Source organism: Capsicum annuum, unplaced genomic scaffold (genome assembly GCF_002878395.1).
Source record: "Capsicum annuum cultivar UCD-10X-F1 unplaced genomic scaffold, UCD10Xv1.1 ctg2621, whole genome shotgun sequence".
Taxonomy (NCBI): Eukaryota; Viridiplantae; Streptophyta; class Magnoliopsida; order Solanales; family Solanaceae; genus Capsicum; species Capsicum annuum.
In genome coordinates, this window is record NW_025832465.1 from 54,644 (window position 1) to 67,712 (window position 13,069).

Below are 13,069 nucleotides of genomic sequence, written 5' to 3' on the forward strand. Positions count from 1 at the left end.
AGCTACTGCCTAAGGCCTCCTTGTAAACCGATTTCAGCTCATATGTCCTTTTGAGTTTATTTCCTTAAATAACCTTGAGTCAACTTGAATGGCAAGGTTCCAATTGACAGGGTCAAAAAAGTCCGAAACATCGCATCCCATGTTTGAACGTGTGTTCCCACATTGGATTGTTTAACTCTCTAAACCATAGTGAATTGTAAGCAAGATGGCAATCAAGATTGTGAAGGCAGGTTTCTTTTTCTTCAAAATAACGGTCTTTTCTTTGAGCAAACATGAATAAACTTGGAAGAACGACGACTGGAATGACTAAACAGTTTTCATTTTATCATGAATTACAAAAACATGTAGACAGGAGATCAAATACAGACCATATACTATAATACGCCTACCTTCTGTACAAAGATATGACAAACACATGGCTTTCGACAAAACTGCCTGGCTAAGGAGAGGCCGGATAAAGCAGCAAAATGTATCTTAGTGTCAAGATCAAGTTATTTACAGATGGTCCGAATATGCTGTCCTGGATTGATCCCTATTCCAAATATTGGAGGGGCTCCTCTTGTCAAATGAGAGCTTAGCATTGAATTCCTCCGATCCATCGCTTAATAAGGAACCACTGAACCTTTGATACTGTTGCTGAGCATCTGACCAAATCCTCCCGCTGTGGCTTCCAACATCGTATCCAGGTGTTGTTGACAATTTTCCAGATTCCATGATAAGGTCACCTTCGAGTATTCGAAGTACCTTCATAACATTATCCAACGAAACATGAGAATTAACTTATCTTTTGTGGCAAAGTACCAAAAGCACAAAGATGCAACATCATAGACTGAATTCTGTGCAAAGCATTGTCGATCTATCGTCACATTTCTACTTAACATGATGATGTGGATCTTATACTGCATTGTACCACTTACCTGAGACATACATTTCTACTTAACATGATGATGTGGATCTTATACTGCATTGTACCACTTACCTGAGACATGCGAGGCCTAGCTTGAGGATCTCGTCGTATGCACAAAGATGCAGCATGCAACATGCAGTATATTTCATGTTCTGAGTAGCAGTTCCCTAGCCGAGGATCTATTAGCTCATCAACAGCACATTCTTGCAACAATGGACGCGCCTAATAGAGATCAATCACTATATCAGCCAAACATAAAAGGGAAGGAGGGCGTGCCCACCTTTATATCTGTATTCCTCATTACAGTACAAAAATAGCTGCAAATTAAGGTTAACTACATATATACCCATTCAGTGAGACACTGTTGGCCCTTAGGCCTGGTAAGATCCACTGCCTTGCGTCCTGTAACAAGCTCCACGAGTACCACTCCAAATGAGTAGACATCAGCTTTTTCAGTAATCTGGCCACTTTGAGCATACTCGGGAGCCAAGTACCTAAAATTCCACAAATTAGCCTATTGATTCTCCGTAACATAACATCAAAATAAACCAAAAGACTTTTTAACACCTACCCAAATGTTCCAATTACTCTTGTTTCAACGCCTGTGTCACCATCAGGTTGCCACCTAGCCAAACCAAAGTCTCCAACCTGGAAAAAGCAAGATGAATTAGATAAATAAAGTAAAGAGTGCTACGTCAAAGGTAGACATAATGCAATGAAGCACAACGCATCAAGTTCTGTGCTCCTGAATCAAGCATAAAATAATGTGTACCAAGGTAGACACATGTCCTCTCTACCTCTTTGGTAGGGGTATGGTATGCGTACACTCTTACCCTCCCCAGATCAATTTGTGGGATTACAGTGGGTATATTGTTGTTGTAAGGTAAGACTACAGATACTACAGATAGAATTTAGATGATGATTCAATGCAGTATTAATTAATGTATATTAGATATTTTATGCATCAATGAAGTATTAATTAGTGTATATTAGACTTTTTATGCTTCGATGCAGTCCTATCCTATATACTAATGTGCATCGTTGAACTTTAAACTTAGGAGAAAGAGATGTTCCATACTAGTGGTTCGAAGTCATGGGTGATGAGAATGTTGTTGGGTCTCATATCTCGGTGGACTATGCAGCCTACTCTGCATTCTTCATGAAGATAACGCAAACCTCGTGCAGCACCTACAGCAATTTTTTGTCGAGCAGACCACTCCAAAGGATCTCTAGTACGACCTGTGAATACAGAAAGTGATTTTAAGATATAAAAGGACAAAGGAACAGACCTAAAGAAAAAGCTTCAAAATTCGTGAGAACTGTCAAGGACAGAAGAAGATAAAAACAGTACCACATACCATATAGATGAGAATCTAAGGAACCGTTGCATATATATTCGTATACTAGTAGTCTTCTGCTGTCCTCAATACAGAATCCTATCAGCATTACAACATTTCGGTGCTGGGCACAGCTCAGCACTTCCACTTCCGAGCAGAACTCTTGATCCCCTTGAGAACTTGCCAATTTGTGTTGCTTAACAGCAACAACTTGACCATCGGGAAGGACTCCTCTATGAACAGATCCATATCCTCCCTCAGCCAAAAAATTTGCTTGCGAAAATCCTCCTGTCGCAAGCTCCAGTTCAGCATAAGTAAACCACCTGGGAGGTTTCCCAAATACAGGTGCCTTGTGTTGACAAATCGAGCACAAGGGAGGAGGGCCAAGAGGTGCACTTCTAGACAGCGAAACTGCTTCTCTCACATTCCCACTGTAATCCAAATCAGTTCCTCTACAACTTGGGGATCCAAAATCACTTTCTTCATCAAGCTTACTAAACTTCCGCAGCAGTGCCTTGTTGGCGGAATCTTGCGGCCTGTCGTTAGTTCTTAATGAGTTCTTCCCTTTGATTTGTTCAGAATGTGAATTGATTATGTCCACGATCCATGGTTGGAACCTTAAACTTGATGACGCAGATAAATTTTCACTCTCGCTCTCTGAATCCGATTCATCTACATCTTCCTTTGCAGCTAATAAACTTGCTTTCTTCAGATCCCTATTTACTTCAGCGACAAAAAATGGTGATGTTCCAGGATCAGAGCTTGAAACTGATGAAGTACCAGCTTCAGTAGTACTGAACATCTCTGGACTACTTGATGGAGTTACTAGTGGACCTCGAGAAGAATCCAATGAATCCTTATTGTTTGACTCTTTTCCACATATTTGAGTTTGCTCTGAAGATAATGTGCCCGTGACATCAGGTTCCTTTTTAGGTGAACCTACTAAATTTAAGCGTAGAACTTTTGGTTGAGATCGCTTCATGACAACAATATTGCATTGCAACTCTTCCATGCAGCGTTTCTTCTCATGTTTGAGATGCCTGGAAAAACACCGACAATAGGAAGCAAAGTTTAATAAAACTTGAAAATATAAAATCACGTTAACAAGGCATCAGACTCCGAAGAATTTTCTAAAATTACTTGTCCAAAACAACCCAATTAGCCTGAGACTTCTTTGCCTCAGCAGCCACGGCTCCATGCGGTGTACCAGAAACAATTTTAATCTTGACATTTATCTGGAGGAGAACAAGAGTACAAAGAGAACCAATTGTTTAGCATCAGTAATTGTAACGATGTACCAACAATGGAGATGATGAAGTTGTACGCTTGCCTTGTTGGGATCATAAACATCATGAAGCTGAAGGATCATCTGGGAGCAATAATCTGTTATATCTGACTTGTGCTCGGAACTATTTCCAGAGTGCAACTTCCAGTGGCCACTGGCACAATCTCCAGCAAATCTAGGGAATCCCCATAACTTTCTACCTACAAATGATCGCAAAACTCTTAGAGTACTATTCACTAGACCTCCTTTTGTTAAAACGCAGAAGTAGCATGAATATAAAAGGGCAGAATAACTAAATATGCAGAGATAACATAAACACGGAATATCTTCAATGAACTAATTAGGATCCAGTGGCATGCGAAGTACTTCCCAGCTGCAAGAGTAAAGTCTAACCTTTACAGCCTCCCATAATCTTACGAATTGCCGGCTAAAGCTTATCTTTTTCATGGAAAGCTTTCAGGAAAAAGAAATCATATTGGTTAACTTTAAGAAATTGAAATCATCTCTACCAAGAACCACCATAATGTCAACCAATAACAAGCAAAAATTTCTCACTGATTTCAGAGTTTTAATCAACAATTCAAATAACTAGTACAGAAGTAAGCAACTAGAGAATTCTACCTAAAATGAATGTTCATTTTCAGGACATCATAGGTGAAGTCAGAATATGAAGAAATCCAGAGACGTTACCAGAACTTTGTGAAGGTACAACCACGAGAAGTGTAATGCAATCTCCAGGCTGAACAACATGAGTCAAAGACCACACAAGAGCTGTTTTGGGTATTTCCTTCGATGCCTTAACAGCCACCATAACTTTCTCAGCGGCATCAGCACTCGTATTTTGTTTCCCTTTATTCATCTCCCGGCTCATCAGAACACAACAATGTCTTTCTTTACCTATTTGACTTTCCAACTTTCAGCTCAAATCAACGCGAAGCTAGACCGAACGTGACATCCATTTCTCTTTACCAAGATCTCAGAACCCACAAGGTAATCATGTCTGCTCCAAACAAGAAGAAAACAATATATGCATTATTGTACTGACCCACCAAAAAGATGTGATTCTCATGCATATAAGCCTAAATGACCACCTAATATCAACTGATTAGACCCCTTTGTATCCCCTACAAGTCTACCAAATTTCTCAAGAATCTCTTAAGTAAAAATCAAGAAAATTCACCCAACCTTCCCTTTTCATTCTTCTACTGAGTGGAACTCCAAAATGACATGATAAAAGCAAAAATATACCATGTGCTATAAAAATGAATGAACAGATTGGGATTACATGATTTCTGCAAAAAATAAAATGGCATTTGACAGCAATATTGCCCCACAAACACCACAGTCAAAAAGGTTTACCAAATTAGGTATTCTCTTTCAGTCTACTTTCAGATCACAAGAGTCAAAAATTGATGCTAAAAAAGCTTCAGGTGAAGGAGATTAGCTGTTTCCTACTGAAAAAAACTATTGAATCTGTGACCCCATTTTCACCCCTTTTCTTCAAAATGGAATGTTTGTATTCATTCAAAACAGTATAATTCAGAAACCTATAAAAGGTAAAGAACAGTAAACTTCTAAACAGTTGCCCTCTGCCATTTCACATCACAAAATGTAAAGCACCCATATGTCCAAAAAACTAGAAAACAACGACCCAAATCGCTGAAATGACACAAGCTTTGAGTTTTCAGTGACCTGTTGCTGATTTATAGATAACAATAGTGACTCCTCAAAACCCAAAAACAAATCAACCCCACCTGCAAAATTCCAATATCAACCCATAAATAAGATGTACAGTAACACATGATTTATCAAAAAAAAAAAAAAAACACGAAAATTTTAGTAGCTCGGTTGGTTAAAAAAAATGCGACAGCAGTAAACAAACAGTTTCATCATACTGGGTTTTTGGAGAAACAATGTGATGGGTTTTAGCTGTCTGTAATACATATATACATCTCTATCAACTAATTTTACCTCTTCATGTTTTCGCTCTTCTTTCAACAGCTTAAAAAAAAAAAAACATTCTTCAAAATCAAGAAAATTATTACTACCTGAAAGAGCTGAATCAGAAAAACATAAAAGGGGTTTTTCAAAGTTGACCCACAGACTTCAACAACTCATAAAATCAATAATTTCAGCTGGTGAATGATGAGTTTGGGTTTTTCCAATATGAGTGAAAAATAGTACTATATATTTTTGCATCTGCAGTTTCTTTTTAGGTATCAGTAAACATTGTTATAGAAATGTTTACACAGAAATATAGACATCAAAAAATGTTCAGATGAACTAGACAGCTAATATATATACTACGTAGTTACTACTATTAACTCTATTTCTCTTTCTTTGTGCTGCTAGCTAGTTGTGTTGCCGTTTGTTGTTAAAAGTCTTCTATTTTGCAGATTATTTTACTGTGTCAAACACAATCAATTCAAATACTCCTTTTCTATACCAGTCAGAAAAGCAATTTTTGTTCACGTAAATGCCCTCGTTTGTTCACACAAATATCCACCTTCACCTTCTCTCTCACATGTCTTTTTTTGTTTAGCATTGGAGCAACACGTAAAGTTATTATCATTTGATTAGAATATTATAATTTGAAGTGGTAAAAAAGGCTTGTGTAAAAATGTAAGGTAAGACTTTATAAAATAAAAAATATTAGTTAATGCTCGTGCATGACGGAGATTTAACGAGGGCCTTTACTTATTACTCCCTCCGTCCTAAATTATGTGTCATCATTTTTTTTTAATTCGTCCTAAAATAAGAGTCGCCTTTCCTTATTTGGCAACTTTTTAAAGACACAATTATCCTTTTACCCTTATTGGTCCCACTTAATTAAAAAAAAAAATATTGACACATTTTTTGACAAAGGATAATTTAGTAAACTTTACCAAGTCTTTCCTTATTTCTTAAATTTCGTGCCCAGTCAAATAACGACACATAAAATGAAATGGATGAAATATGTCCTAAATGACTAGTCCACGCTCCATGCTTATGTTCAACGTAATTTTCATGCTATTGTCTTGAATTGAAGATGTTGTATGAGATGCTCATGATATAGTTGTGAATGTTAATGGGGTGATTATGAAACTAGATTGATGAACTCATGGCATGTTGATTGTATGAAATCCCTCTCATGTATAGGATTTGCAAGAACCATGTATGGTATGAAATCTTCAAGTTATGATGTAATGAAATGTGGACTTTAGTCCAATGATTAAGAATTGTCATGTTGTGTCAGTTTCCTTTTATCGAGTCCTGTGGGTACTTGTACCCGAAAAATATAGCTGTGTGCCTAGAGCTATGTCATGTTTTCACGATATCCACAGTCAAGCCATGTTCCATAGAACTCAGTCAGTCATGTGACTCAGGAAAAATGCAGTAACTCAGTATTCTCAGAAATCTCATGAACTCAGTCAGTCGTAAGTAGTATTCCGTCAGTCAACGGAACTCAGTAACTCAACTCAATATTTATGTTCAGTGTCTATTCAGATCGGAGTAGGATTCAGCACTTCCAAATTCCATAGTCTGAGGTATCGAAATACCTATAATTGATAACTGTACGCTATGGTCAAGCAAGTCTGAAACTGAACTGAGTTTCTAAGCTGAATACTGATCTGAAGCTGAACTATAACTAAGACTGTAACTGGGACTATTTTTGAAACTGAATACTGGTTTCTGGATACTGGACAAATGTTGATTACTGATACTGAAATATTGAAATACTAAACTCTGGGACTGAAACTGATTACTGAGTACTGAATGCTGAAACTGTAATTAGGATGGTAACTGAGTTTTGATGGCCACGCGATGGGGACTGACATAAGTCAAGGATTTGAATGTACACTTACACTCGGTACTTTCCCAGGCCTTTTACTTGCACACTAACATAACATTAAAGCCTATTTTCATAACTGCACCTTTGTGTAACATGAGCAAGCAACAATCTTCTCTTGACATAAAACATTTACTCTCACCCATCTAAGCACTGTTTATCACTACACTGATTTCACAAGGAGAGCTCACTGAAGGGTTAAAATCAGAAGGACCTGAAGCAAGAATGGATACAAACTGAACTTGACATATGACTGAAACTTTAGGGAATAAAATATCAATAGTATAGATTTACCAATAAGGTCTGGACTGAGGATATACATAACGCAGTCTGGATGTATCTGATCTGTAGGGGCATAGCATGAGTCATGGAAGCTGAGTATACTGTAAAGCATGACATGTGTACATGAGTCATGAGTTGCATGACCTGAGTTTAGAGTTTCTATGTTCATGAGACATGATTTGTAACACTGAGTGAACTAAAAGTGCACACGATTCTATGAAAAACGTGCGAATATAAGCTATGTTCATGAAACTGAGATGTGAAGCATGCATAAGCATCAAGCTGACTGAAGTACAAAACTTTGTACTGAGATAAGGATGGGTCGGAAATCAACTTTCCTTGCTACTCCATGACTAGTCCATGCTCATGTTCCCATTACAAGCTTGGTACTAAATGCCCTTGTTTGTTCACACAAATATCCACCTTGACCTTCTCTCTCACATTTTTTTTTTATTTAGCATTGGAGTGAGAGGTAAAGTTATTGTCATTTGATTAGAATATTATAATTTGAAGTGGTAGAAGGGCTTCGTGTAAAAATGTAAGGTAAGACTTCATAAAATAAAAAATATTAGTTAATGCTCGCGCATAACGGAGATTTAATGAAGGCCTTTAGTTATTATGTCCTCTTAGGTTTGACAAAACTTTCCTTATTTCTATAGGGGCGGAGTTATTTTGGGGTTAGGGATCGAATCCTTCAGCCAAAAGTTATGTATATACTAGATGTTGAACTCCATTCAATTAGTTTATATGTTCATTTATGAATTTCATTAGTAAAAATTCTGGTTTCGCCACTATATTGAATACTCATTTCTGCTTAATAGCTAGACAATTAATTACACCTTATTTTTTAAAATGACAAGTATCATAAAATACTCCCTCCGTCTCAAATTGGATGGCACAGTTATTAAGAAAAATAATAAATAACATGGGTAGTTTACCATAGTACCCCTATTAAATGGTGTTTACATTTTAATTTAAAGAAAAAGTAAATAATGCAAAGGGTAAAACATGAAATTTTTTTTTATCTTATCTTGATAAGTAAAAAAGGACAAGTAAAATGAGACACTAAATTAGAAAATTTGAGATGGAAGAAGTGTGCGTTTTTAATAAGAACGACAAATATTTAACCATGGAGAAGTACAATTATTTATTAATTATTTATTTTTATAGTAAGTGATGACATTGAATTCAGAGATGTATAGAAAATTAGTCAAATGCCGTGGAGTTTAAATTAAATGATACAGATTCACGTTTTGATTTGTTGTGTGCTCTTGCAAAAAAAAAGTAAATAAATAAATTATGTACTGTTTTCGTTGCTTACTTTTTCAAGTTTCAAACATAAAGTATGATCACCAGAGAATAGAGATCACTTTATTGTAGTAGTTCTTTATGATGAATTAATCATGCCTACGTTTTTAACGAGTAAATAAATAATTATTCTTCGATGTTGATTGAAATTTTTAAAAAGATATTTAAATTTTGAATTCGATCTATTACTTCACGATTCATACTTAATCCGCTGCAAATACACTATTTTGACTCTTTGCTTGTATACACGCGTCACAAGTGCGTGAAAAGGCTCAAATTTGATCTTTTTAACCAATTAAAAGCTGTCACGTGTAAAATAATTGATATATAATTTATATATTTTTTTAAATAATAGTTATTTATCGCAACCCCTCTCCGTCCCCCCAACCCATCCACTTTTTCTTCTTCAACTCAATTCACCATTAAAACTTCCATTGAAATTTATTTTTTTAAAAAAAAATCATTCATTAAAGCTTCATTTTACAATTAAATCATATCATTTAACTACCCATCATTTATTCTTCAACGCAATGTCTTCCTCAACACCATTAAAGTTTTTCAACAGAATGTCCCCATTAAAGCTCCTCGGTTGAAGTTTTTTTTTTTTAAATCATATCATTAAAACTTCATTTTCAGTTAAATCATATTATTTAACTATATTTAAAACTCAATTCAATCATAAAACTTTCAATTCAATAATAAAATTATTTTTTGAAGTGATTGAACCCAAAAAAAAAAAAAAAAAAAAGAAATGTATGCTGACGGAGTGAGGGGTTGGGGGGGTAGAGGGAAATGCTGATGGGGATGGGGCTGTTGGACGGGAGGTGGGGGTGTTGAATGGGGGTGGGGGTTGAGGGGAGGTGCTGACGCAGGGGGAGGTGCTGGATGGGGTAGGAAAAGAGGAATGGGTGGGGTGTTAAATTAAATAAAAGGGAAAGTTTTATTTAAAAAATATGAAATTAAAAGGAGTTGACACGTGACAGCACTTGATTGACGCATGTCTTCACTCACTTTGTTGTGACTGAGATTCAGAGAAAAATGGTACGTTTGCAACGAAATAAAGAAGAATCATGGAGTGATAAATCAATGTTAAAATTTAGGTGTCTTCTTGAAAATCTCGAACAAAATCAATCGTGTAATTTTGTATTTACTCTTTTTTTAAAGCAATGAAGTGAAGGAAATTTTCACATTTCATTCCAGTTAAATTTATCAAGTTTTCAACAAAGTCTACTTTCATATTGTATAATACTATGTTCTCTAAAATAATAAAATATCTTTATGACAGCTAAACTATATTTTCTCCATAATGTGCGTATCTTCAAATAGTAGGTAAAAATTAATAATAATTTGATCGCAAAGGTAATAATAAGTCGAGATTCATGTCATCTTAGAACGTACTTTTGGCCATCATTATCCAAGATTGAGAAGAGAGAATAATAAATTTAGAGCATAAACTTAATTTTAGTTTTTTTTAGACCATGGCTATCAAAGTATATGCATGAAGTCACATGCGTATTTCTAAGTAACTTTACATCAAAGAAATCACCATATAATATGCAAGAAAATAAATTCAGTTATAAATATGTTATGAAATCAAACTGGAATAGGTAATACAGTAAATCAAAGAAAATAAAAAGAACACATAGATTTTATGTGCAAATTCTAGACGGAAAAACCCTCGGGCAGAGAAGGAGAAAAAAAATCATCATATCGGAGAAGAATACAAGAAAAATCGTTAAAAAATCAACTCTGTAAATTGTAATTATATAATACGTGCATTCAAGGAAATCTTAAGCCCCAAAACATACAAGTCCCCCAAAAATTTTCATAATTACAATTTTACTAACATGGATCGTATCGAAATCTTTTTGAACCGAATCAATAAAATTCGGATCATAAATTCTAGCAACATAATATTCTTACACAAGCTTGCATAATTTTCAACCTGCCCTCACCTATCTCCTTTTTTTTTTTCTTAATTCATCATATGTAATGGAAAAATAAATAAATAAATAAATAAAGGTGTCGAATGAGATCAAAACTTTTTGTGTTTGAAATTCTGCAGCGTCAAGTAAATTATTGCAAATGAAAATAAAATCAAGATTTTGGATACTTCTAAGTTTTATCTGTACGTACCAGCCAAATTTGAATGTCCCACAATTACTGCTACATTTTCTGTAAGGCTACAGTTAATGTGTTCCATACTTGTCTTTTCCTTTTTTTTTTATTTTGGCACAAAATTCACCAAATTCAATATTTATTATACTTATTTATTTATTGCACTTTTATTATTATATTTATTTATTGTATTTTTGAATGAGCTGAAGATTTGCTGTGAGACCCTACTAGGGAATGGAAGGTGGCATAGCAGCATTAATTTTGTCCTTTTTTTATTTATATAATTGTATTTTTGTCTTTTTTTTTCTTGGGAATCATCAACTTCACAAGTAGCAATGATGAATAGTCATACCCAGTGAAAACTTTATTGTATTTTGCTCAATATTATAATAAAGTGAATAGAGACAATTTCAGTGTCTCAATGCAAATTTTAAATTTAGGAGGGAATTTGATACAAAAATCCAAAATTTAAAACAAAAGGTAGAAAAAAAAGTATATTTAGAGATTTAAAAAAGAATAGGAGAAATCAAAAAGAAAAAGAAAAAGCTTAGTTAACGACATTAATATACCTAACTTTTATAAACTTTATTCCTAAATTTTCTTTCTTTAAATTGTTTAAAATAACTTTTGATTCCTCTCCAAATTATTTGGTAGATGCACTTGGCATTATAGAGTATAATTTTGCAAATAATTAGTACACTTTGCTTTTCAATTGATATATAATTAATAAAAAAGTTGGCAATAAAACAGACAATATTACATATTGGTGATCATACATATATGATGACTAACTTTATTTTAATAATCCCATCAATGATGAGATGTAGATAATTCCCCCCACTAATCTTATGCAAAATGATTTATTGACAACCTCTTTTTAATCAGAGTGTGCCCATGCAATTAACATTTTATTTCTTTGCTTATTTTAGATTTTTAAAAAATTTGATCACCTCCAATATCTTTAATTAAAATTTTATATTCACCTAAAACATTATACTAGTATTTAAAACCTAATTGTTGATACTTAATATTCTTGTTAATAGAACTTTATTAAAAGGAAGAAAGGCTAAGGTTTACAATATAATCTGAAAAAACTGAAACTAACTAAACAAAAGTAGGCTATATATACATAGCCAATAACCTAAAGGTCCATAAACTAAAGGCCCAATAACATATGGGCTAACATCCCCCCTCAAACTCACAATGCAACAGCAATAAGCATTGAGAGTTTGTCACACAAAAAACGAAATCGAGACGCCGACTGAGCCTTCGTAAAAAGGTCAGCAATCTGCAAAGACGATGGAACAAAAGGAAGCGATATGGTCCCGAGCTGTAAATGATGACGGGTGAAGTGACAATCAATCTCAATGTGCTTCGTACGCTCATGGAAGACAGAATTCTTTGCAATTTGTACCGCACTTTTGTTATCACAATGCAGGGGAGTAGGCATAGAAATGTGAACCCCCATATCTGCAAGAAGCCAACGTAACCAAATAATCTCACATGTAGTCACAGCCATAGCACGATACTCAGCCTCCGTGGAAGATCTAGAGACAACATCTTGTTTCTTGCTCTTCCACGAGATTAAAGAGTCTCCAAGAAACACACAAAAACCAGTGGTGGATTTACGATCATTGCGATCTCCATCCCAATCAGCATCACTATAGGCTCGCAACTCGAAAGATGACGTCGAGGGAAATAAGAGATTCTGAAACTGAGTGCCACGAAGATACCTTAGAATACGAAGTACAGCTCCCCAGTGCACAAAAGTAGGAGCAGTAACAAACTGGCTAACAACATGAACTGCATGTGCTATATCTGGACGAGTAACCGTAAGATAAACCAAACTACCCACAATAGTCCGATAAAGACTCGGATCTGATAATGGAACACCATCACTAGGAGAGTAACGTGCATTGGTTTCAAGGGGAGTATCTACAGTCCTGTTGTTAGAAAGACGCGCCCGTGTAAACAAGTCAGATATATACTTAGTCTGAGAAAGA

The 13,069-nt window shown here is 35.1% G+C and overlaps 1 protein-coding gene across 8 annotated transcripts; it reads right to left on the minus strand.

Annotated features, from left to right (window-relative positions):
• Positions 1 to 298: 298 nt before the first annotated feature.
• On the minus strand, positions 299 to 5,933 carry LOC124890873 (inactive protein kinase SELMODRAFT_444075-like). 8 transcript variants are annotated; one of them, XM_047402727.1, is made up of 11 exons: positions 5,578 to 5,933; positions 5,222 to 5,283; positions 4,220 to 4,529; positions 3,575 to 3,729; positions 3,385 to 3,479; positions 2,266 to 3,284; positions 1,986 to 2,146; positions 1,479 to 1,555; positions 1,254 to 1,401; positions 980 to 1,129; positions 299 to 744 (listed from the first exon to the last, which is right to left on the minus strand). In XM_047402727.1, the coding sequence occupies exons 3-11, from the start codon at positions 4,398 to 4,400 to the stop codon at positions 496 to 498; spliced, it is 2,235 nt and encodes a 744-aa protein (XP_047258683.1). In that variant the 5' UTR covers positions 4,401 to 4,529; positions 5,222 to 5,283; positions 5,578 to 5,933; the 3' UTR covers positions 299 to 495. The 8 variants fall into 8 exon arrangements, with proteins under 8 accessions (XP_047258683.1, XP_047258687.1, XP_047258688.1 ...); XM_047402731.1 differs by having other exon boundaries at positions 5,855 to 5,932; XM_047402732.1 differs by lacking the exon at positions 5,578 to 5,933 and adding an exon at positions 5,501 to 5,541.
• Between the last annotated feature and the right edge of the window lie 7,136 nt (positions 5,934 to 13,069).

Bases quoted from the DNA above. Each gene is read 5' to 3' on its own strand.
- LOC124890873 (XM_047402727.1), bottom strand. From the start codon at position 4,400: ATGAGCCGGGAGATGAATAAAGGGAAACAAAATACGAGTGCTGATGCC. The intron at 1,402-1,478 runs GTAGGTGTTAAA...GTGGAATTTTAG, and splicing joins AGAGTAATTGGAACATTTGG to GTACTTGGCTCCCGAGTATG. The intron at 745-979 runs GTAAGTGGTACA...AATGTTATGAAG, and splicing joins CTAGGCCTCGCATGTCTCAG to GTACTTCGAATACTCGAAGG.